The following is a 22,312-nucleotide window of genomic DNA, read 5'->3' as shown; positions in this document are numbered from 1 at the left end:
GTCATGACATTTTCTTAAAAGAAGTGTGTTCTCAGCAAATTTTACAAAAACAGGAGGGCATTTTAAATAAAAGGAATACAGTTGTAGCATAAGGGAACATGATTGTCATCAATTTCACTGTTTGTTGAATTTTCCTGCTCTTACTGCAATACATTCTACTTTTGTAATGCCATTCTTTTTTATACTTTTTGTACCCTATGTCTTGGTTTTATATTTTGCACTGTTTCTAATGTTTGTGCCGTGTTTTGTTGGATAGCTCATGCTGTTTAACTATATTGTTCTACCCGGTGAAATCCACCTTGAGTCTCTGTGACAAAGACAGCCTATAAATAAATGGCTGAATAACAGAGTGGCGATTCCCAGCACAGGATTAACAGAGAGGTTCTTAGAACTATTTTCTGGCACCATAACCACAACCCCTTCTGACCAGTGAAACCAGAATGTGTGCATTTGCTATGATTACATAAACTATGCCTGGTTATTACCAGCAACACCCTCTTTGCCATCCTTGTTTTATGCTTTAGGACTCCGACCATACCTGCCTTAGTCTTCTGGGACAGGGGAAAGCAAGCTGAAGTGCTAGCTGGCTCCAATTCCCTGACCATGGCTGTTTAGTATGTAGCTGGATTCCTGTGTCTTAGTGCAAGGAAGAGCATCCATAACTGCAAAGGAAGTTTGACCCAGTTTTCCTTCCCGAATTGAGCAAGGACCTGCTTCAGTGCTTGCCACTGCACCTGCTAACCATCTTAGTGAAACCTTCAACTCCCCACCTATCAGAGCTGTTAGCTAGTGCTTGTACTTTTGATTAGATCTTGAGTTTGTATATAATCAATTTCATGCTTCTGCATTGTATGGTTGCTTGATCCTGTTTTTTCCCCCTTGTCCCCATGCACAATTTACATGAAATGGCTTCTTGGTGAAGAGCCACTCATTGCACCCGAAGAAGTCGGCTCTAGGCCATGAAATACTGGAACGAAAAGGTCTTCATTTGTCCTTCCTTCCCTGATTCAGAGGGCCCAGGCTAGCTCTGCACAGGGTCAGCCCTGGGACCAGGGGAGCCAACCAGGGAAGTTACCCTAGATCTGACTTTGAGATGTTCCAAGGCTCCTGTTCACTGTTTTACTGCAACAGACCGAGTGGGAAAGGAAGCCCCCGCGGCCCCCCCTTTTCTTTTTGTTCCTGGCAGGGCTCCGAGGCTTTTGACAGGTGCCCACCAGACACAGGAAGTCAACAGGTGCCCCTTTTCCATGCCTGGAGAGGCGCCCTCCAGCCAAACAGGTCTCCTGAGCGGTCCAGGGTGACGTCAGGTGAGCGGGCAGGTGGGAGCGAGGAGAGGGTAGGGCGCGCGCTCGGGGGCGGCGCGAGGCGCAGGCGGAGGGAGGGCGTGGCCACGAGTGCTGTGGGGGCCCGGCCGGCGCCCTTTGGGGGTCCTTCCCGGCAGCCGAGGGGAGGGGCGGGGTTTGGCCGCGGCCCGTCCAATGGCAAGTAGCGCAGGGCTGGAAGCGCCACGTGCAATGGAAAGTGCTCTCTCGGTGTGCCTCCCGCGGGAGAGGCGGCTGCGGCGGCGGCGGAGGAGGAGGAGGACGGGTGGGAGGTCCCGGCAGCCCCCTTCTCTTCGCGCAAGCCGGCCTGGTTGTCACTCACTGGCGGCTTTGCAGCGGGAAGCGCCTCCTCCCTCCCGTCCCCTCGGGCGGCCGCCGGCCGTTTGCTTTGCATGGAGGGGGCTTGGCCGAGGGGCCAGCGGGAGGCCCGGCTGCTGCTGCTGCTGCACTCTCGGCTGCGCCGCTGACAGGCAGAGACGGCCGCCGCCGCCACTCTCCTTGCAACTCGCCGGGCCGTCTCCCCCAATGGATTATTCCCCTTTCTATGTGATGCTGTCTTGCTTGGTGCCTCTCCACTGCTGGCTCGCCGCGGGCCGGGGAGCCAGAGCCCAAGGTAGGCGGGGAAGGGAGGCGGGTGGGCAGGCAGGCAGCGGAGGCGCCCGGGGCCAGCTGTTTGTGAGCCCCGCTCCCTTAGCTGCACAGCAGATGCTGCCCTTAGGCGCTCCTTAGGGCTTCTCGGGCGCATCTGGCTGGCAGCGGGATGCTGGGCGAGGTGGCCGGCAGGGTGCGCCGGTGCCAGGACCAGCCAGGCGCTCGGGCCGGCTGAAGTTCTGAGTTTTCGCGTCGCTCTTGCACTTCAAGCGCTCCTGCGGAAGCGAGTCTCTGCCGGAGGCTTAAAGTTCGTGGGAATCGCAGTGACAACATGTGAGCGATTTACTTGTTTTGCAGTGGAGAGTTTTGCAGCTGGGCCTGTGATACAGAAGCCCGAATCAATGTTCTGACTAGGACTCATATCCTTAAAAGAGGTTTCAGATGCTAGGCATGCTGCCTTACACCCTGCCCTAGTTATGCCAGAAAGATGCAAAGGCGGAAATGTTGATACCCTACCTCCCCCCCCCCCACACTGAGGCCCCCAAAGTGGTTTACTTGCTTCATTTTATCCCTGCAGCAACAACCTCCTAAGGTGGGTTCCATGCAAGTTGCCATGGGAGAGTCGGGGATTCGAACCTGTATCTCCCTGATCCTAGTCCAGCATTCTACTGTACTGTTCTTTCAGTGCTGATGTGCAGGTCTTTGAGGGTGCAAGCAAACAGCCCTGCAAGTGCTGAATGCGAAATGAGCATTTCTAAGACTATCACATCTTAACATGCCTCAGGGTTTGCTATCCCATCATTTATGGATTCATTTAAATGGGAATTAGCACCATAGCATTTTTCTTATCCTCAGCAGTATTTTTGTTGGGAGTTGTGTTGTAAAGCTGCCTCATTGAAGCTAAGCAAGGCTAGGTCTGGCTTGTGTGTCAGTGGGAGACTTTCTAGGACTTGCCTTGAGTGCCTTTGTGGAGCAAAAGTGGGATATAAATGCAATGGAATAAATTTACTTTCCACACACAAAATTTTTCTTGAGGTGGAGCATGGAAGTGAAGAATCCGGTTCAGAGCTTGCAATTTGGCATTAGGTTTTGACTCCCTGTGTCTGCATTGTCAGATCTGAGAGACTCATTGGACCTCTGTTTCTATGGATGTCTCCTTGGAAATCAGTCCCAAAGATTTATTCCTGAGGATGTATGCTCAGGTCCGTGTGTGTGTGTGTGTAAAGTGCACAGTCACTCAATAGGGTTTTCAAGGCAAGAGATGTTCAGAGGTGGTTTGCCAAATGCCTTCCTCTGCATTGTGACCCTGGAGTTTCTTGATGGTCTCCCATCCTTAGCTTCTGAGATCTGATGTGATCAGGCTAGCCCAGGTCATCCAGTTCAGAGACGGGTTCACTTACATTGAATATTTGATCTCATGTTTTATCACTCTCTGATTAAGGCATGCTGTTTTGCCAAAGCTGACTTAATTTCTTCTGTTTTATTAAAGCATAGAAGTAGTTTTTAATTTACTTTTTAAAATGCTATTCCCTAGGTTTGTTTTGACATTTGTTGTAGTAGTTATTCTGCCTGTACTAGGAAATTGAACAGTGGAGCCAATACACGAGAGACCTTATTTTGAGCCCTTTCCACAGTGGCTATGATGCTGACGTAGGGTTTTTTAAAATAATAAAAAAGAATTTCAGAGGAATTCTTTATTTTAGGGAAACGATGTTGCATGGGTGCTGCACAATGAATAGTTTGCATGCTTGGTGTTAGCTGGGCATGTAAGAGGCATAAGTGTGTGTCAGTGTGGATTTTTTCTGCTGTGTTGAACATACCCAGTCAACACTCCATAAGCCATAGCTTATGAGGAGGAAGTAATAAAGACCTTGCAGGTGGAAGGAATGGCTTCCCATTTTTCCTGTAGACCCCAAACAGGGAAAAAAAATTCTGTTATCAATAGCCCACCTCTATTGTTTAAGGAAAGAAAGGTTAAATTAAGAATGGTGTTAAAAGAAAGTACCGTCAAGTCTCAGCTGACATATTATGATTCTGTAAGGTTTTTCAAGGCAAGAGAGGAAGTGGAGTGTAGGGAACATTACTGAAGGGTTGTTTGGAGACTACAGTGTGTTATGACATCGTGTGTAAGAAAGGCCTATGACCGTGTCAAAAATATTGCACCCCGTGGCCGGAGGCCCCCTAGATTTTGAGGCCCCAGGCTTCAGCCTACCAAGTCTATAGCAAATCTGGCACTGCCTGGGCCATCCATATCCAAACAGTTAAGAATACCAAGAGAAATTATAGGCAAATGGTGAATTTAAATCAGAACTATCCAGCCTCAAATATTGACCACATGGACATCGATGTGTAGGGGTGTCTGTATGTTGGGATTCTGCAGCAGCACAGAAAAAAACAGTTTGTTTTTTTGTACAGAGTTCAGTTCCCTGTGATTTTCAGCTTTAATTTAAAAAGTAATTTACGTTGTTATAGGAGAAAATGTGGGTTTTCCAAGCCCTTAAGGATGCAAAGTATGTGGACAACATTTGATAGGTTGCTGAATCTGATATTCAGCGGACTGAGGTAGGAGGAGGGACTTCACCTCCACAGGTCCCAGATCAGAGGATCAAGTTTTTAAATGATTCTTTATGTCAAAACTCACTACCAATAGACAGAGCAGTGGTCAGAGATCAACTCTATGTAATGTTTCTCTTTGTGGTGCTATACTTGTGGACTAGCTCAAGATTTGCTCATTCCCTTGAGTAGCAAAACCAGAGTTACATTATGCAAAACAAGAAAAGATATAACATAAATATTACAGGATAAAATAGATTGTGAAAAGGCAACGTTTAGGGGCTGTTGGAGAAATTTAATTTTGGTTAGTTTCCTTTTTCGGTCTTCACATGGAAGGAGCCGTGTGAATGGTCATTGGCAGAAACAAGCCCCTAGTGCTGAAGTCACAAGCATTCTTAAGAGGGCAAACATTTCACCCAAAGAGGATTTCTCTTTGTTTTGAATGTATTGAAGTGTGTCTATCTGTATTTATTTCCACTAGAGCTCCTCCTGTCTGGAAAGCTAAGTGAATATGGTGTGATTGTGCCCTTCAGTGCAGATCGCCAGGGACGGTTCCTCTCACACGTGGTGTCTGGCTCAGGGGCAGCAAGGAGGGGAGGAGCCAGCTGTCCCCCCACCATTCCATCCTGCTCAGGTCGACACAGAGTGGTCCGCAGTGCCCCTCTGCACCAAAGTATGCCCAGGAACCACTTGTTCTACTTCAATGTCACTGTTTTGGGGAAGGAACTGCATCTTTGGCTGAAGCCCAACCGGCGGCTGTTATCCCCAGGTGCCTTGGCTGAATGGCAAGAAGATTTCCAGGAGGTCTTTCGGGAGCCCCTTCAGCAGGAATGCGTCTTCACTGGAGGTGTCTCAGGCATGCCAGGTGCTGTGGTGGCCATCAGCAACTGTGATGGGCTGGTAAGCGAAAGGGGACTTCTACCCTCATATATATTTCCGCACTGCTCACCTGCTTCTCAAATCAGTCTTGTTTTGGCCTGTGCTCCCTTGTGCATTTTGCAAGTAAAAATCACAAGGTTGGTTGCACGTAGAACTGGCCTTAGTTGGGTATGGATTTTATTGCAGGTTGCCACTTTGATTTAAAAAACCAGAAGTGCCTGGGTGGGTACTGGGATGGGTGCCACTTGGTGACCCGTGGTGGGTCTGGAGGGAGGGGCTGAGTCACTAAGCCAGTATGACAGCAGTGTCTGTTACTATACCTCTATCCCCACCCCCCATCCCCTTCTGATCCTCTGCAACCCTGTTTCTCACAGCTCAGTGAAGCCTGCATGGGTAGTAATGGGGAACGCCTGTAATAGCATGTGGAATGATACCATAGAGCCAGACTCAGTGCTTTGTTCACGTGCTTGGAAATGCAGCTGCGAGCTTTTATACGTGCACACTCTTGCAGTTGGTCCAAAAGCTAGTGTGTGCATTCTGGCCTGTTGGCAATTCTGTTTTGGGATCTTGTTTCAAGAAAGTAAGGAACAAGTGCTAAAAAAATTGCTTTAAGAGTTGATGCAGAAGAACTGGAAGTTCCTATGGAATAAGTACTTCGTAGTTTGATGAATCTTTTTTGCTGTGTGTTTTTGGTGTTGGAAAGATTTGAAATACTAATGAAAATATTAATGCAAAAAGGGAGAGAGAGAATTTAAGTGACAAGTATGCTGACCTCAGTGGGCCAATGGAACATGTGACTAGGCACTGAGAAACAAAAGAGGGTTTCGGCCATCCACTTGGTGCCCTGCCTGAGAACTCCAGAGAGTAGGATACAGAATGCAGGCCTAAGGGAAACTTGGCATGATTTTATTTTTTTAGCAAGGTGCTTCAGTGATCCATTGAAATGGCAAAGGGACTGAAGCACACATGGACTGGATCTGAGGCCAGTGGTCCCAGCTGAAGATTTCTGCAGTAATTCTGCGCTGTTTGTCAAATTTTGGAGACAATTCATAGTTGCAGACTCCTAAACTACTTTTTAGTAGCTAAGGCTGCTCCGATTCCAAAGAACTGCTTATGTCTTGTGGCATTAGGATTCTTTACTTTGGACAGCTCTCGCTTTCCAAACTAGTTTGCTGTGTGGCATGGGAAGGAGAAAAGGATGTTGTGTGAGGAGAACCATGTATTAAACTCCTTTGCACTCCTTGTTTCTTGAATCCTGGACACTTTGTGTACCTTCTAAGTTCATGATCAGGATACCCAAGCACAGAATTTGACACTGGCATGCATCCTAACAAAGAAGATTTGCCGCAGAGAGTTAGCCTGGTGTAGTGGTTAAGAGCAGGTGGACTCTAATCTGGAGAACTCTGTCTGATTCCCCACTCCTCCAAGGGAATGTCAGACTCTAATCTGGTGAACTGGATTTGTTTCCCTGCTCCTACACATGAAGGCTGCTGGGCTAGTCACAGTTCTCTCAGAATTCTTTCAGCCCCACCTACCTCACAAGGTGCCTGTTGCAGGAAGAGGAAGGGAAGCAGTTTGTAAGCCGCTTTGGAACTCCTTACAGGAGAGAAAGGCAAGGGATAAATCCAAACTCTTCTTCTTTCTTCTTCCGTTGCAGGAAAAGTCCCTTAAATTGGAGGAAGGCTTCAAATTTTGTTCCGTGGACCGGTAGGATATATGCCGTTAATTCATCATTTAGCAAATTTCAGTTTTAGTTTTCACTCATTGGTTTTAGAGGCTAGTAAAGCCACCAGAACATACAATGAGAATTGGGGTCCAGTCAGCTGACCCTACCTCACTCGTGTTCCTTGTCTCTGTTACTGGGTCACGTTTGCTTAAGTGCTCACATCAGAATTTCAGCCATCCAATGGATGCACCACACAACTGGTGAGTGTATGCGGCTGTGATGCTCAATTCACATGTATTAAGTGGACTGAAGGCAGGGTGGATGTGCCTTGAAGAGGCATGGTGGAACCTTGGTGAGCTGGATTGTCCAGTGTGGTATAATGGCGAGGAGCAGGCAGACTCTAATATTGTTTCCCCACTCCTCCACATCAGGCCTTCTGGGTGACCTTGGGCTAGTCGTAGTTCTCTCAGAACTCTCTCATCCCCACCTACCTCACAAGGTGTTTGCTGTGGGTAGAAGAAGGGAAGGAGTTTGTAAGCTGCTTTGGGATGCCTTATCATGGTCTGGGCATGATTTAACTTTCTCAAAAATAGTCCAGAAAGCAGAATTGTGATGTTCTTCCGTATACCAACTCTCTCGGGCGCCTCTCCACCGGCAGAAATTATGGCGGTGGAGGGGAGGGGGCCGTTCACACGGGAGCGTGCGAGCGGCCCCTGCAGAGGCCGGCGCAGAAGAGGCGGCTCCGCATGGAGCCACCTCTTCTGCGTCCCCCCCCCCACTCACCTCGTCCTTCTGTGTCAGTCTGGAGGGCTGCAGGGACCTGCCCATGCTGCCCTCCGACCTCCAGGGGTTGGAGGGCAGCGTGGGCGGGTCTCAGTAGCCCTCCAGACTAACGCTGGAGCAGGGGCGTAACGAGGCAAACTGGAGCCCTTGACAAAACCTGAGTTGGATGCCCCCCCACCATGGGCAGCCACCCTACCACGACCAAATTTTTTTTGCACCAGGTCATTGGTGCCTGCAGGGGGTGCATTTTTAGACATATCACCACCAAAATTTCAGTGTATCATTAGGAGACTGTCCTTATGCTACCCCCCAAGTTTTGTGCAGTTTGGTTCAGTGGGGACAAAGTTATGGATCCTCAAAAGTGTAACCCCTGTCTCCTTAGCTCCCATTGGAAAGAATGGGGGATGGGGGCACCCCCTTTGAGGGTCCATAACTTTGGCCCCCCTGTATTAAACTGCACCAAACCTGGGGAGTATCATTAGGGCAGTCTCCTAATGAGACCCTGAAAGTTTTGAGACCATGCCTTCAGAAATGTGCCCCCCCCCTGCAGCCTGCAACCCCCATTGACTGCAATGCAGAAAACTCAATGCAGAACAAAGATTCTTGGGCAAATTTCTGGAATGTTCCTGCAGGGGGCGCATTTTTGGACGTATCGGCACCAAAATTTCAGGGTATCATCTGGAGACTGCCCTAATGATACCCCTCAGGATTGGTGTAGTTTGGTTCAGAGGGGCCAAAGTTATGGACCCTCAAAGGGCTACTCTTTTGAGGGTCCATAACTTTGGCCCCCCTAAACCAAACTGCACCAAGTTTGGGGGGTGCCATCAGGACAGTCTCCTGATGATAAGCTGAAATTTTGGTGCCGCTAGCCTAAAAACCGTACCCCTTGCAGGCCAAAAATGGAAAACCACTAAAAATACCCAAAAACGAACCCTGCATTTTTGGTGCCCCCCACAAGGTGATGCCCTGGGCAGCTGCCCTCCTTGCCCAATGGGCATTATGCCCTTGCGCTGGAGGACGAGGTAAGGGGAGGACGGGAAGATGGCGTCTTCGGCGCTGTGCTGTTCGCACTGCGCTGATGGGAGGATGGCGCTTTCCCAAAACCTCCCTTGGGAAGGGAGATGGAAAGTGACGCCTTCACGCCGCTCAGGGCCATACAGCTCCCCAGGGACCGGTGTTTTTCTGTCCCTGGGCTGCTGTTTTTGGCCCTGTGCGGAAAGAGCCTCTGTGTTTAAACAAATTGTTGTTACTAGTACACCCCCTTCTTTGCATTTCTAAATATATGTAAGTTACAAAACCCTTTATCAGGTAGTGTACAGTGCTGACTGCTTGACTGCTTCTGTGCACAATACTTTCCAGTGCCACATTATTGGCAGTTCAGTGAATGTGCACAGACGCTTCTGCAGGAAGTTTGGCAGGTAAGTAAGGTTTTCCATCTTGGATTCAAGTTCTAAGTACCTGATGGCATTGTGTGTTCAACAGCTTGCACTTACTTGCTACCCTGGAGGTCTGTTCTGCCTCCAGAATCCCTCATGGTTCTTCTTCAAAAATATATTGATGCTTTTAGTTGTAAAAAGAGGAAACAAGACAGACTTTTTCCATAAGTGCTGTTCCGTTGAGCACCTCTCAGCACACTTTCTCTTTTTAGTAGCCAAGAGAGTGAACTTTTCTTAGAATAATAACTACTTTGGATGCAGGAAGCTCATGCCCACTGGCCTGTTTCACTTGGAGTTGATTTGGTGATGGAACAGTTTTAGTAAGTCTGACTAGATACGTCATTTTAATAGCAGCATAATAAATCCTGGACTGTTTTAAGGAGAATGTTTAGCACATAATTGTTGTGCCAAATTAATTATTTCAGAGTCTACATTGTTTAGGTCCACAATTTACATGGAGCATTTAGAGGCTATTTAGACTGCTCTGGAGGAGGTATGCAACATGTAAAAGGTCTAGGGCCGTGGTGGCGAATCTTTGGCACTCCAGATGTTATGGACTACAATTCCCATCAGCCCCTGCCAGCACAGTCAATTGGCCATGCTTGCAGGGGCTGATGGAAATTGTAGTCCATAACATCTAGAGTGCCAAAGGTTCACCACTACTGGTCTAGGGCATGACTTACTGTGCTCATCATATGTATTTCATTCATCTGCACGTTTGCCCCGTCCCAATCTTTTTTAAAGTTCATAAACTGTTCGACAAAAGTTGTTCTCATCCTCAGATATGTGGTGGGTTTAAAAGTATAAATATAGAGAGGACCTCTCTTTGAAGTTAAAAGATCAGGTGACAACTAACAATAATTACAAGAGATGTAGGAACAAAACACCTTCAATCCCATTTCCCCATGTCCCCAAATGTCTTTGTACTGCTCTGCCCTGTAATTATGCAGACGGGAAATAAATCTTTCAAAGTCACGTTGGCAATTAGAATTCCCTAGGCATTGTGTGTCCTGTATAATTTTGCAAATAGTAGAACTAGGCCAGTTGAATTGGTCTGGGATGAACAGGGCTAAGGGCTTCTTACGAGAGTCTTTGTGTCAACTTTTATTTTATATTGTGATCTGTCTATGGATGTTACCCCAGTATGCTTTCTTTGTCACTAAAGGGGGAAAAAGGCCTGGCCAGGCTGCTTTAACACACATTGGCTAACGCACTTTCAGTTCATTTTCAGTTAGCAATTGGATGATTGCAAAAGTGCATTTAAAGTACAATATCCAAAGCAGCTCGAAAGTCAGAGATACGTGAATGACAGATACTACGATGTGGTTTTGCTTTAGCAGAGTGTGATGTTAAATTGTGGTCAGAGCTCTTTTGCCTGGATTTGCACATCTGCAGGTCCAGTCGCTTTGCTGAAGGTGTGCATTAATTTTATTATTACCGTTTGCAGGTCTATCTAAGCCCCTCCCCGCAAGTTTTCCATCTGCCGTCTCTATGGCTTTCAAAGTATACATCTTCCTTCTCTTGTTTTCCCTCCAAAAGAATGAAGCAAATTCTGGGGATGAAAACTCATAAGGCTGTGCTTATCTGGCTTCCAAATGCAAACGCAATGGTGATGGCTCCTGAGCTTTTCTGTGCCAATGAAATGGAGCAAAGGTAGGATTGTTCTTTTCTCAGGAAAAGGCCAGTGGCTGCCATATTGAGGATCACTGTTGGATCAGATGTTACGTTTTTAGAACCGAAGTTGTATTTTAGATGGGGAAAACACCATCTAAAATAGCTGCTCTTTGTTAGGCATCGCAGAACTGCTGCTTCATCTTGGCATACTTTTGGGCTGTTGGCTGGTCTGTCCACTGTGAGGAAGCCAATAATCATAACAGTGGAGCCAAAGGGATGTGATGGACAGAACTGTGTCCAGACACTAGATCTGAAGGAGAAGTGAAAGGTCATGATTTAAAGAGCAGTGGCACAAGCTTTTCAGGATAAAAAAAACCTAGCATACTGTCTAAGAGTTTCGGAAACAGAAAACGATGTGGTTCAAAGTCCTTACCTGAATACTTTTCCCCATCTGTTTCAATGGAGATGGGGGGTATATAGTTCTCTGCCTGCATGAAGATGTTTCATTGCTTACCCTGAGCGCTCCCCTGGTTGTGAAACAGAATGACAGAGCTCTATTTGAGATCTGTGTGTGGTATAATCCTAAATATCATCTGCATTGTGATGGTAATTGGATACTTTATAATTCAGTTCATTTTATCAGCTGGGTCAGGGGTCTGCAACCTGCGGCTCTCCAGATGTTCGTGGACTACAATTCCCATCAGCCGCTGCCACCATGGCTAATTGGCATGAACATCCGGAGAGCCGCAGGTTGCAGACCCCCTGAGCTAGGTTGTTCTTTGGAGGAAATGGATTCGTGGCATCACCATGAGTTGGTGGCGACTTGATGGCACTTAATACAAACTTGCAGACACATCTTTTGAGCTCATTCAGTTTCCCCTCACCTGTTATTTGCAGCATTTCTCTGTTTGGCCCCCCAAATATAAAAGAACAATCTCTGAAGCACTGAGAATACAAGGAGCATGAGGCTGTGAAGCATTGAAGCATCAATTCAACTAAAAAAGAGAGAGAGAAATCACATAATGATGGCCAGGAATTGTATCAAGGGAGTGAGTGCAAAAAAAAATAGGGGAGATTGAAAATGTTTTACAATACAGGTAATACAGGTGTTTATCTGTATTGAAGATATGATTTCTTTTTTGGTTTTTTTAAAAAAATGTTACTTTGTTTTATTTATTTATTTTATTTATTTATACTTTGAGCTTTTATACCGCCCCGTCCCCAGAGGGCTCCGGGCGGTGTACAGCATATAATAAATACAATCATAAAACCATCATAATTTAGCTAAAACCTATAAAAGCAGTGAAAAACTAACTAAACATTAACACTTAAATGAAAGTATAGGTATAAGTGTGGGTGGCACCCGATAACCTGACATTAAATCCTTCCCCCAAGGGAGGAGCAGCAGGTCCCGTCAGATGATACAGGCCCAGATGTTGGAGCCAGAAAAGGGGGGGGCACCATCAGCAGCTGGTCCCTCCAAAGGCCCGGCGGAACAGCTCCGTCTTACAGTCCCTGTGGAACTCACCGAGATCCCGCAGGGCCTGAACAGCTGGTAGGAGAGCGTTCCACCAGGCCGGGGCCAGAGCCGTAAAGGCCCTGGCCCGTGTGGAGGCAAGCCGCATCATCGAGGGGCCAGGGACCACCAGTAAATTGGCCTCCACTGAACGAAGAGGCCGTGTAGGGACATATGGGGTGATGCGGTCTCGAAGATACGAGGGTCCCAGGCCGCATAAGGCCTTAAAGGTCAATACCAAATATTGTTATTCTTTTAAACTTAATAAATAGTTTTTAAAAAAGAAAAGAAAACGTTTTACAAACATTTTGGGACATTTGTATGGAAAGGTCCTCTCAGCTAGCTCTCCTGCACAAGAAATTGTTGTGGCTCTGTCAGTATGAGAAACACTCAACCTTTCATACAGGGCAGGGGAAGCAACCTTTTCAAGAGCTCAGAATGCCCCCCCCCCCCCCGGATTCTCTTAACAGTTTACAGAAAACCACCCCCTGTAGCCAACTTGGACTGATTCGAGCATCTCCTGAAAATGCCTCCCTGCTTCGCTGGTGTCATTCCAGATTCTTTTTATCTGAGGTTCATTCCGCACATGCAGAATAATGCACTTTCAAACTACTTTCAACGCTCTTTGAAGCTGTGCGGAATAGCAAAATCCACTTGCAAACAGTTGTGAAAGTGTTTTGAAAATGCATTATTTTGCCTATGCGGAAGGGGCCTGAGTGAAATGCTAGTTTCAGTGGGACTGCTCTCTTCCAGTCATGGCAGTCTGCCTCTTTGCCCTTCTGTCTGAAGGTAACTTAAAAAAAGAGCAGGTCTCTCATATTTCAGCTGTGCTTCAATGTCAGCATTTCAGTGAGTTGTATGGAGTATCATCATCTTTTCCCTCCCTGCCTATTGATTTATTGATGAGACACTATAGAGGGCAGTAATTTTATCTGTGGCACAATGGATAACGGCTGTGCCAAGCTGTCCGACTTTTCATTAAAAGACTGGCACATCTCCAGCTTGGTGGATTCCACTATTAATTCAAAGCAGATAATCGATTCTGGTTTTTTTAAAAAAAGAAAGCAAAATTTGCCCATCCTCCATTCTCTTTCTGTAACATCTTTTCCTTTCGATAGTCAGACTCTGCTTGAAATAAGTTTTCTTTAATATTTTTTAAAAGGGAATTAACAGTATGCACCATGGATTCCTGTAATAAAGAAGTACTGATTGCGGCAATGCCTGCCTTGATAAGAGCTGCTTCAAATTACGCCAAGCTTGGACTTTTCTGAAACCCACTCAGCCACCACAACACCTCCTGCTGTCTTTTGAAACCCCATCCAAAGAGATGGTTTCTTTGAAGTGCAAAGATAAAACAGTTGGACTCCTTAAGTAATGGGGCAGACATCTCCTATGCTGCAGGAGGCCTAAACTTTTGTTACATTGGTCAGTTAGTGGGAGGGATGATGGTGAATCACAAAGGTAAAGGCTGTTGATTTCTCTCTTCTAGGGGTGGATGGAACTGCTGGATTCTGCTGCAGGCGAGGTCAGTGGACCTCCTTGGGAAGCAATACTGTTGCATAGCAAAGCCTCATTATATGATGAAGGGGGCTTTGACCCTAGAAAGTTTATACCCCCAAAATCTTGTCAGTCTCTAAGGCGTTACTGGACTTGAATCTAGCTGGTCTACTGCAGACCAGCACAGCTACCCTCTGAAACCAGCTCATTTCTTCTCGTCTTCATTTGTGCATGAATGGGCAAAACATGTAAATAAAGCTATCTTGTTCTTTCAAATGGGCATGCTTACAAAACGTTAAGTGCCCGACTTCTTTGGCAAAGACTGAAGGGGCTGCTCTGGAGTCAACTTGGATTTTACTTTTTTAGAATACCTTCATTGTAAGTGAAATGTGTGCGCCAGTCATTATTCTGTTCGGAGTGTAATGGGAACTTGTTGGTCTTTGATTAATGGATAGGGATGGAAGGTTGCTTTTAACTTTCCCTGTAGCCTTTACAAACATCACAGAGCCTACAGCTGGTACAGATGTTGCTTTATAACTGCACAAAGCCAGGCTCAGAATGTTCTGCTGTTCCTTCTGCAGAAACTGCATGTGAGATCCTGTTTATTCTGGGACTGAGCAGTGGCAGAAGAGCCACCATTTGGTCATTTTGAAGGGAAGGTGCTGGCAAAATGGGATGAAAGCATTGGAGTGGGGATTGCAAGGCATGTCTCATCGGGAGTATAGGAGATGGTGATGCAGGTGTGGGCGATGAAAGAACCACAGTTTGGAAGATAATGAAGCACTGGCTCAGGCCAGTCATTGGTGAGATGATGATGGGGCATCAGCTCCCTTGCATTTTGATCTCTGGTTGGTAGAACATGCTGTTTCCAGGAAGGTAAATTCTATGGTCCCCCCGACCACTGGCAGGGGATGGGGATGAGGACGGGGGGAGGGTACGGTTGCCAGAGATCCAAGTTGGGAAACTCCTTCAGATTTGGAGATGGAGCTTGGGGAGGACAGGAACTTCATGAGGTGCAATATCACAGAGTCCACCCTTAAATGCATCTTTTTTTCTAGGAGAAGTGATCTCTGAAGTCTGGAGATGAGCTGTAATTCCTGGGGATTCACTGGTTCCTCCTGGAGGCTGGCGTCTCTAGGTGTTAGTCTGGTGCTGCCAAATCAACAAGTATTGTGACACCTTATAGACAGACAAATTCATTGTTTCGCATTGTTATCAGATATTGTTATCAGATAGCTATGAACAACAGAAGAGTAAATGAGGAAGGGAAGATTAACTAGTGAAATAGAACGTCTCAGAAATTTACGGAAACCTGAGAGGAGGGATACCTACTGCTGTAACTCACCCCAAAACTCTATTGTGTCCATATTTGAATTCCAACTCAGCAGCTTCCTCCTGGAATACCCCCTTAAAACAAGGGCTGAAACTGATGGTAAATTCAGTTTCCATAAAATGGAATGCACTTTCTTATTAAAGATGCAGCAAAATTATATATTAGTCACATAAGAAAAAGACAGACCTGCAGAGTCTATCATTTGTTTAGCCATTGGGCTTAGAGTGGCTAATAATTTAAAATGTTCTGGTAATTGGGCTGGGCTGGAATCCCATTTGGGGTTAATGATGTGGCTTATATTTTTTGGCAGAGTTGAAGAGGATCTTTGTGGTTTGGGCAGATTATGGGCCTTTGACAAGAGTTTTAATGTAAACTGTACAACCAAGATAAGGTAGGATGCTGACATTGTCTCTCCATCCCCACCTTGGGAGTTGTCTAAAAGTGGTTGGCGATAAAACAACAACTACGCCATACTTGCATTTTCACAAGAGGCCTCGTGTTGCTGACAGGATGGTCCTTAGCGTAACAGATTATTTTTCTTCTTTGGGAGAAGAATTGCTGGGCATTAATCCTACATAGCTATTTATGGATGATAAAAAAACCCAGCCCCAGCTAACTTCCTTGAGGTTATTTATGGTACCATTTTTTACCAAATCACCCCTTATAGTTCAGCGAGTATAACATATTGTGAGCTAGTGGTACACTTTGGTGAGCCAAGTGTGAGTCAAGACTTCCCTGCATCTGCTACGAACTCATCAGGTGGCCCTAGACAAACTGGCACCCTGCAAGTGCAATTATGATATCGATTTGCGTTGCGTAATTGACATATACAGGAAGAGTGTTTAAGAGGTGTTATATAAATGCCAGGTTGTTGTTGCTTCTTTTAGAACAGAGGTGAGAATCTGATAAATGTGGAAGTACTCTGTACACTGTGGCTAGAATGCTGGATTATGGTCTTGAAATTCTGTGCTTAGACTTGAATTTACTAGATGGTCTTGGTCGAGCCACATAGTTTTTCAGTCTCAGCGGGAAAATGCATGACTCTCCTAGCAGAATTCCTAACCAGGACTAGGTCTGCCTGGAGTCCCCAATGCAGAACTGTGCCACTTCAAAATACAGGCAACAAGATCATACATTTAAGTTCAGCTCACTTCCAATCCCAGATAGGTACAGGTGGGCTGCAGTTGCTTTATGGGAGCACAAACTCAGGTACACACTTGGGGGTTATTTAATGTCACAGGGCTGAGTCATGTGGAAAATAAGCACTCTTGCTAAGATTAACAATTTTTGGAGGGCAGCAATGATATGGAGGGATTATTTAAAGATACCCTAAATAGAGCGGGAAAATAGCAGGTTAAGGTGGGGATGGAATAGGAGGGTTTCTTTTCTCCTCTTATCCCTGTGTGCTCAAAAATAGCTTGGAGGAAACTGTGAGGCAGGTCTAAGGAGTCTGCAGCCCATGCCAGGATGGCAGCTAGCCCTGTTTTATTTTTGGCTGTTCAGCCTTGAGTAGAGGAAAGGATATTTAGTTCCTTCCTCTGACCATGCAGGTTCTAAATAGCTGCAAACCTTAATGGTTCCAAAGTGCGGGGGGGGGGGGGGGGGACCTTGTCACTTTGTTCTTGAGCACTGAGTGCTTATGGCAGATCTTGAAGTCAGGAAAATCATGTGATGCCAAAGTCTAATGGAACAGCCATGCTGGCCTTCTGCAATAAGTTCAACAACCCCGTGGCATCTTAGAGGCGAATTCCATTGTTGCATGCTTCTGGGGATCTGGCCAAGAACCGTTTATGCTGTAAGACTTGTTAGTCAGTTCAGTGTTCTTGGGACTGTGTGTGTAAAGTGCTGACAAGTCACAGCTGACTGATGGTGATCCAAGCAAGGGGTTTTCAAGGCAAGTGAGAAGCAGAGGTGGTTTGCCATTGCCTCACCTTTCAGCATCTTCCTTGGTGCTCTCCCTTCCAAGTATTGACCCTTTGTAGCTTCCGAGATCTGACAAGTTTGGGCTGTGACATGCAGCCTTCCCTCCCCTTGGGACTGTACAACTTAAAAATACAGGCAAGAAGATCATATGCTTGAGTACATTTCACTTTGGAAACTCCCTCTGTGTTCAGGAGAGGGCTAGGTTGGAACCCTTCCTGATGTACTGATTTTCCACAGAAAGAGAGAACTTTGTTTTACATGGGTGTGCACTCAAAGATATAATCCCCCAGACTGCAGTGGTGCATTCTCGGCATTGCGCTATTGTTCTAAGTATGTAGATCAACTTTGATTGTGTTTGGATTTGCACATGATGCACTTCAGTTCTTTTAATGGGCAAAATCTGGTAGTTTAAGCCCTCACTTTTACCAGAGGGCTGGCAAGCAGCTGCAAAAGTTGGCAGGGACTACTGAAGTCTTGTCACCTGCGTGCCCACACTGTGGGCTGCCAGAAGTTCCTGCCAAGCAAATCTCTCTTGGCGTAGAGTTTACTTCAGACTCTGGAGCTGCTCAGTAGACAGAATTCCAGAGGAGAACACACTTGCGTGAAATGTCTGGTTCCAGGTCCATTGGGAGAAGTGAAAATAATGGGATTAGGCTTCTGTTTGGGTTCATTTTGGGACATTTGCTTGCATGTCTATTGTTTTGGCCCTATCCCTGCTTGTATGTTGAATTATGCTACTACAGCTTTGTCTTTTGAAGGAATCCCATGTTTTATATGTAGTCCTAGTGACATTGAGTAAGCCCGGTGATTTCTTGAGTATTTTGTGTCTGCAGTTAGTTTATGGTAGAAGAATCAGCTGAAAATTTTGGTACTCCATTTTGGCCGTTGATTCATTTATTTTAAAAAAGGGATTAATGGCTTTCTTCTGGAAAAATACCCCCAAGGTGACATGGGGTCCAGAAATAAATTTTTTAGAAATGCTAGTTAACACAATAATTCTGCCAAGGAAACATACAAAGCTTAGCAATGTGAAGGCACTACATCAAATAAAAATGACTGGGAAAACAAATATTTTTTAAAAATTACCATAAACTACTGAAATTATTGCAAGGTGACATTTAATTTTTTTAAATTCATGCTGTTGCTTGTCAGCCACTTAATTTTTTAGTGAAACTTTCTCTTCAGCCTGTTGTGATTATTCCAGTTTGTGCAGTCTTCGCCAGAGTCATATTGTGGGGAGGTAATAGTGTGAGAAGATTGTTTTTATTGGTACTCATTTAAAGAATTGTTTGGTCTTGGTTTGCTGAAAATTGTTTTGTCGTGTTTTAGACATGCTGGCTACTCAGTTTTGCTCTATATAATTTCTGGTATTTTTACACAGCAGTTACTAATAAGCACTGTGAAATAAAAAGAAGTCTGTGTGGACACAGAATTGTAGTTCTGACGCGTTTTTTAAGGAGTTCAGCTAGTCCAGGGGTGGGCAATTATTTTTTCCATGGGGCCGCATAAGAAACAGAAAATATTGTGGAGGGCTGGGCCAAAAGGCAGGGGGGCGAGGCGCTTTTGAAAGCCCCGCAGAAGCCGGCAGCCAAGGCAACTGGCTTCTGCGGGGCTTTCAAAGTCGCCTCACTCCCCAGCATGGCAGGGGGGCCAGTCAGGGTCATCCGGCGGGCCGTATGTGGCCCGCGGGCCGTATAATGCCCAGGTCTGCTCTAGTCTGGCAATCCCCTGGTTATCAGTTGTTAATGGACCTCTCTACAATAGACAGCTTGTGCATCCCCTAGAAGGTCGCAGAAAACATTGTGAAAAGATCTGCTCTAGGTTTTTTGTTTTGTTTAAAGCTTTTATATATTTTTTCCTCTGTGCTGCTTACCTGATAACTTCATCTCTGGTGCTGTTCTTAGTCTTTGTTGTGTTTCTAGGACAGAACAAAACTTGGTGACGTGCTGAGATGGGTTGGGAAGAAGAAAAGGTTGGGAAGTTCCGGATTGGATGCTTTAATGCTGACGTATTAAAAAGCTTATATCTTGCATTTCTTCTGAAAAGGACTCAAGTTGGCTTGCAGAAAAACAGGCTAAAACAGTGGTACAAAGTAAATCCTAAAAAACAATCCCCGAGCAACCAAAGTCAAACCAGAAGCGTCAGTCCTCATATCAACTTTAACTATGGTGGCTGTCCTCAGGATACTTCCCTGAGGCTGAGATAAGCCCTGCTGACTAAATAAGACCAATTTCTGATTAGACTTGCTTAGGTTAATTAAAAGTACCTTCCTGCTATACCTGTTTTCCTTATGATGATGTCTGAAGGAGTGGGTCTGATCCAGGTGATAGGATGAATTGGGTCTGCAGGTAATTCTTGCTTATGTGAAAGGAGTTGGTTATGGCATGGCTGACTTGCACAGTACATTCTATTTGTAGAATCTGGCTTTTGGGGGGATTGCAAAGGTTGGAGATTGTAGATTTTGGACCAAATATTCCACTCATTAGCCAAGGCCCTCTGCCACCTGCTGTTTCATGGCCTTAATCTGTTCAGAGGAACTATTAAATCATGGAAAAAAATATTGCCCAGCAGGCAACAGATCATTAAAATCAATTGTCTAGACTAGCTAGCTTTTTGGTCTTTCCAGAATGTTGTCTATATTTGTAAGAAGTTACAGGGAGTTTCCAAAAGTCATAAAAGGTGATGTCTGTATTCTCTGCAGAAATGCAGTTCAGCCAATAGCAGGACAGCTGATCCCAGGCAGGTTTACTAGAAAGTAAGTCCCGTGGAGTTAGGCTGGGCTGGGCACTTCCATGGAAACAAGAGTGGCTTATTTGGGTTCTTAGAGAGAGATCACCAAATTGAATTATTTTCCAGCTCTTTTTAAACCTGCCTTTACAACAGTCTTGTGCTCTTATTCAGTATCTATTTTTTGCACTGAAATCACTGAAAATGCTTGGAGAATGTTTTCAGTCTTTTACCACACCATATGTCTGCATTCACCCCCTCAAAACGCTGCATGAGCACCGTTATGTGATTTGTTCCCCTTTTTTGTGTTTGTCGAATTAGTTGTGCTTCAGCGTTGCACAGCTTCGTGCTGTAATTCTCCATACCTCCTGTAGCCAATGTCTTGAAGATCAGCCCCCACCCCCCAGAAATGAGCAATGAGCCATTTTCTCTTATCTGGAGGTCTGTTCTTATTCTCGGATATTTCCTGGCTCCACCTGCAGATTGGCAACCCTCACCCTGGTATTTATAGGACTTAAAATGGTTCAACATTGGTTACTTCTATGTGGGTTCATGACTGTTTGTTGATCTAAAGTATTTATTGTCTACTTCCTTGTAAAAATGCTGAAATATAATACACCTCATTTTAACCTAGGCTCATTCCGCACACGCAGAATAATGCACTTTCAAACTGCTTTCAGTGCTCTTTGAAGCTGTGCGGAATAGCAAAATCCACTTGCAAACAATTGTGAAAGTGGTTTGAAAACGCATTATTTTGTGTGTGCGGAAGGGGCCCTAGTGAGTTCAGTGTCGGGTGATGCAATGTAGAGACAGCATTTTATCTTTGGTTGTGCAATCTGACTAAACAGCCAGGTGGCTGCAGCGGGTACTTGGTGTATGTACTTGGTACCACTGAAACCGTGCTGTGGTCCAATGGGCAGGCTTAGAAAAGACTGTGGTAACAGATTAACACGGGAGTGTAACACACCGGAGGCCACCAAATATGGTAATATGGCAGATCTTAGTGTCAAATTCCCAAAGAGTTCTGTTGATTTAGCAGGGACAAAAAAAATTTCTTAAAAAAATAGTTTGGATTGTTGCAGAGCTTCAAAGGAGGCCTCTGGTATGTGTTACAAAAGCGGTTTCTCTTAGCCAACGGATGAAGTAAAAGTGGAGAGTGAGCAGACAGAATCAGTTGACCACTGGGTCAGTATTGTCACCCTTGCCAAAACCAATCCATCTCCAGTGCATGTGATTTGACTTCCTTCCGATTGCCCATAGTTGTAGTTTAAGTGCAGATTTACTGGACGCTTAATCATTATTCCTAACAGCTGGTATCTTGAATATTTCTGACAACTCTGGTTGTTTTGCGCAGCCACTTCTTTGTCTAGGGTTGTTCATCGCTGTAATAGTCTGCACTCCTAAAGCAGCTTCTGGCTGAATTGTTCAAACTGTAGGATGTCAGAACTGTGATGTTGTTAGAGCCCAGAAAGCCACTTAAAAACATAGTTTTGAAAACTTAAAATTTGGGAGGGGCCCTCGTGCAATTTTAAGCAGGGTTATACCCTTCTAAATCCAATGAAGCCAGTGGGTTTAGAAACATATGACTGTTTAGGATTGCGCTATCAGTGTCATGTTAAGAAACTACAGGAAAGTTAAGAAAATACAGGAAAATTAGAGAGAGTTGAGAAGCTCCACCAAAGACCATGATAGCTCCAAATGAGAAGAATTTATACATTCAAGATGGTGAATTATTGCTAATGTAGCAGTATGAGATTCAAGTGTTTTATTGCATTAGCTCAAAAACCATGGAAAATGATACAATTCCAACACAAGAAATAATAGCAAATTAAAAAAAATACGACTGAGTTATAAATAAAAATTTTAAAGGTTAAAATACTACATAATATACTGGTAGTATTTATAATTGCTAATTTTAGAACTCAACTACAGATTTATTGCAGGTTTAACAAAAATTATCAACCTGGTATCAATTAATTACAGTGATAGAATACAAAATATCACGTGTACAATATCAAATGTCTCAGAGTGGTACTATTCATCTAACAGTTTGCTGTATTATTTTGCCCTTGTCTTCATAACAAATGTAATAAACCTTGCCAACCTTTTGATATGGTCAGGGGGTTTAAATAAGATTACCTTCTTGCTTCTTTATTGTTTAATTTATATTTGAATGATTTAGCTGTGAAATTTCAAGAGGTTTTTCACCCACCAAAGTTAGAAAACCATAGTATTCCAATCTTTCTTTATACCGACAATGCAGTTCTTTTTGCCCCGTACAAGAGTTGGATTGCGAAGGACATTACACATTTTTTCGAATATTGTTTCTGGGAAGGTCTTTCAATAAATCAGCGTCTTTATATTTTGTACTAGATGGCACTGATCTTGATCAGGATACAGAATTTACTTATCAGTATTCTCTTTTCTGAGCTGGAACCTCCCATCAAAAGGTTGGGTCTCATAAAATTCAAA

General features: G+C 44.9%; 1 protein-coding gene across 5 annotated transcripts in view; it reads left to right on the top strand.

Annotated features, from left to right (window-relative positions):
• Positions 1-1,558: 1,558 nt before the first annotated feature.
• The window catches only part of ADAMTS14 (ADAM metallopeptidase with thrombospondin type 1 motif 14), an 81,262-nt gene continuing 60,508 nt past the window's right edge, over positions 1,559-22,312 (top strand). For 2 of the 5 annotated variants that reach the window (XM_048506461.1, XM_048506460.1), the window contains exons 1-2: positions 1,559-1,935; positions 4,948-5,366. In XM_048506461.1, coding sequence (XP_048362418.1) covers positions 1,848-1,935; positions 4,948-5,366 — 507 coding nt within the window. In that variant the 5' untranslated portion in view covers positions 1,559-1,847. Of the gene's footprint in view, positions 1,936-2,218; positions 2,247-4,947; positions 5,367-22,312 lie in introns of those variants that run through there. The other 3 variants (XM_048506462.1, XM_048506464.1, XM_048506463.1) reach the window with 3 other exon arrangements.

This window comes from Sphaerodactylus townsendi, linkage group LG08, assembly GCF_021028975.2.
Source record: "Sphaerodactylus townsendi isolate TG3544 linkage group LG08, MPM_Stown_v2.3, whole genome shotgun sequence".
Taxonomy (NCBI): domain Eukaryota; kingdom Metazoa; phylum Chordata; class Lepidosauria; order Squamata; family Sphaerodactylidae; genus Sphaerodactylus; species Sphaerodactylus townsendi.
The sequence above is the reverse complement of the archived record's forward strand: the minus strand, read 5'-3'. Positions and strand labels throughout refer to the sequence as shown.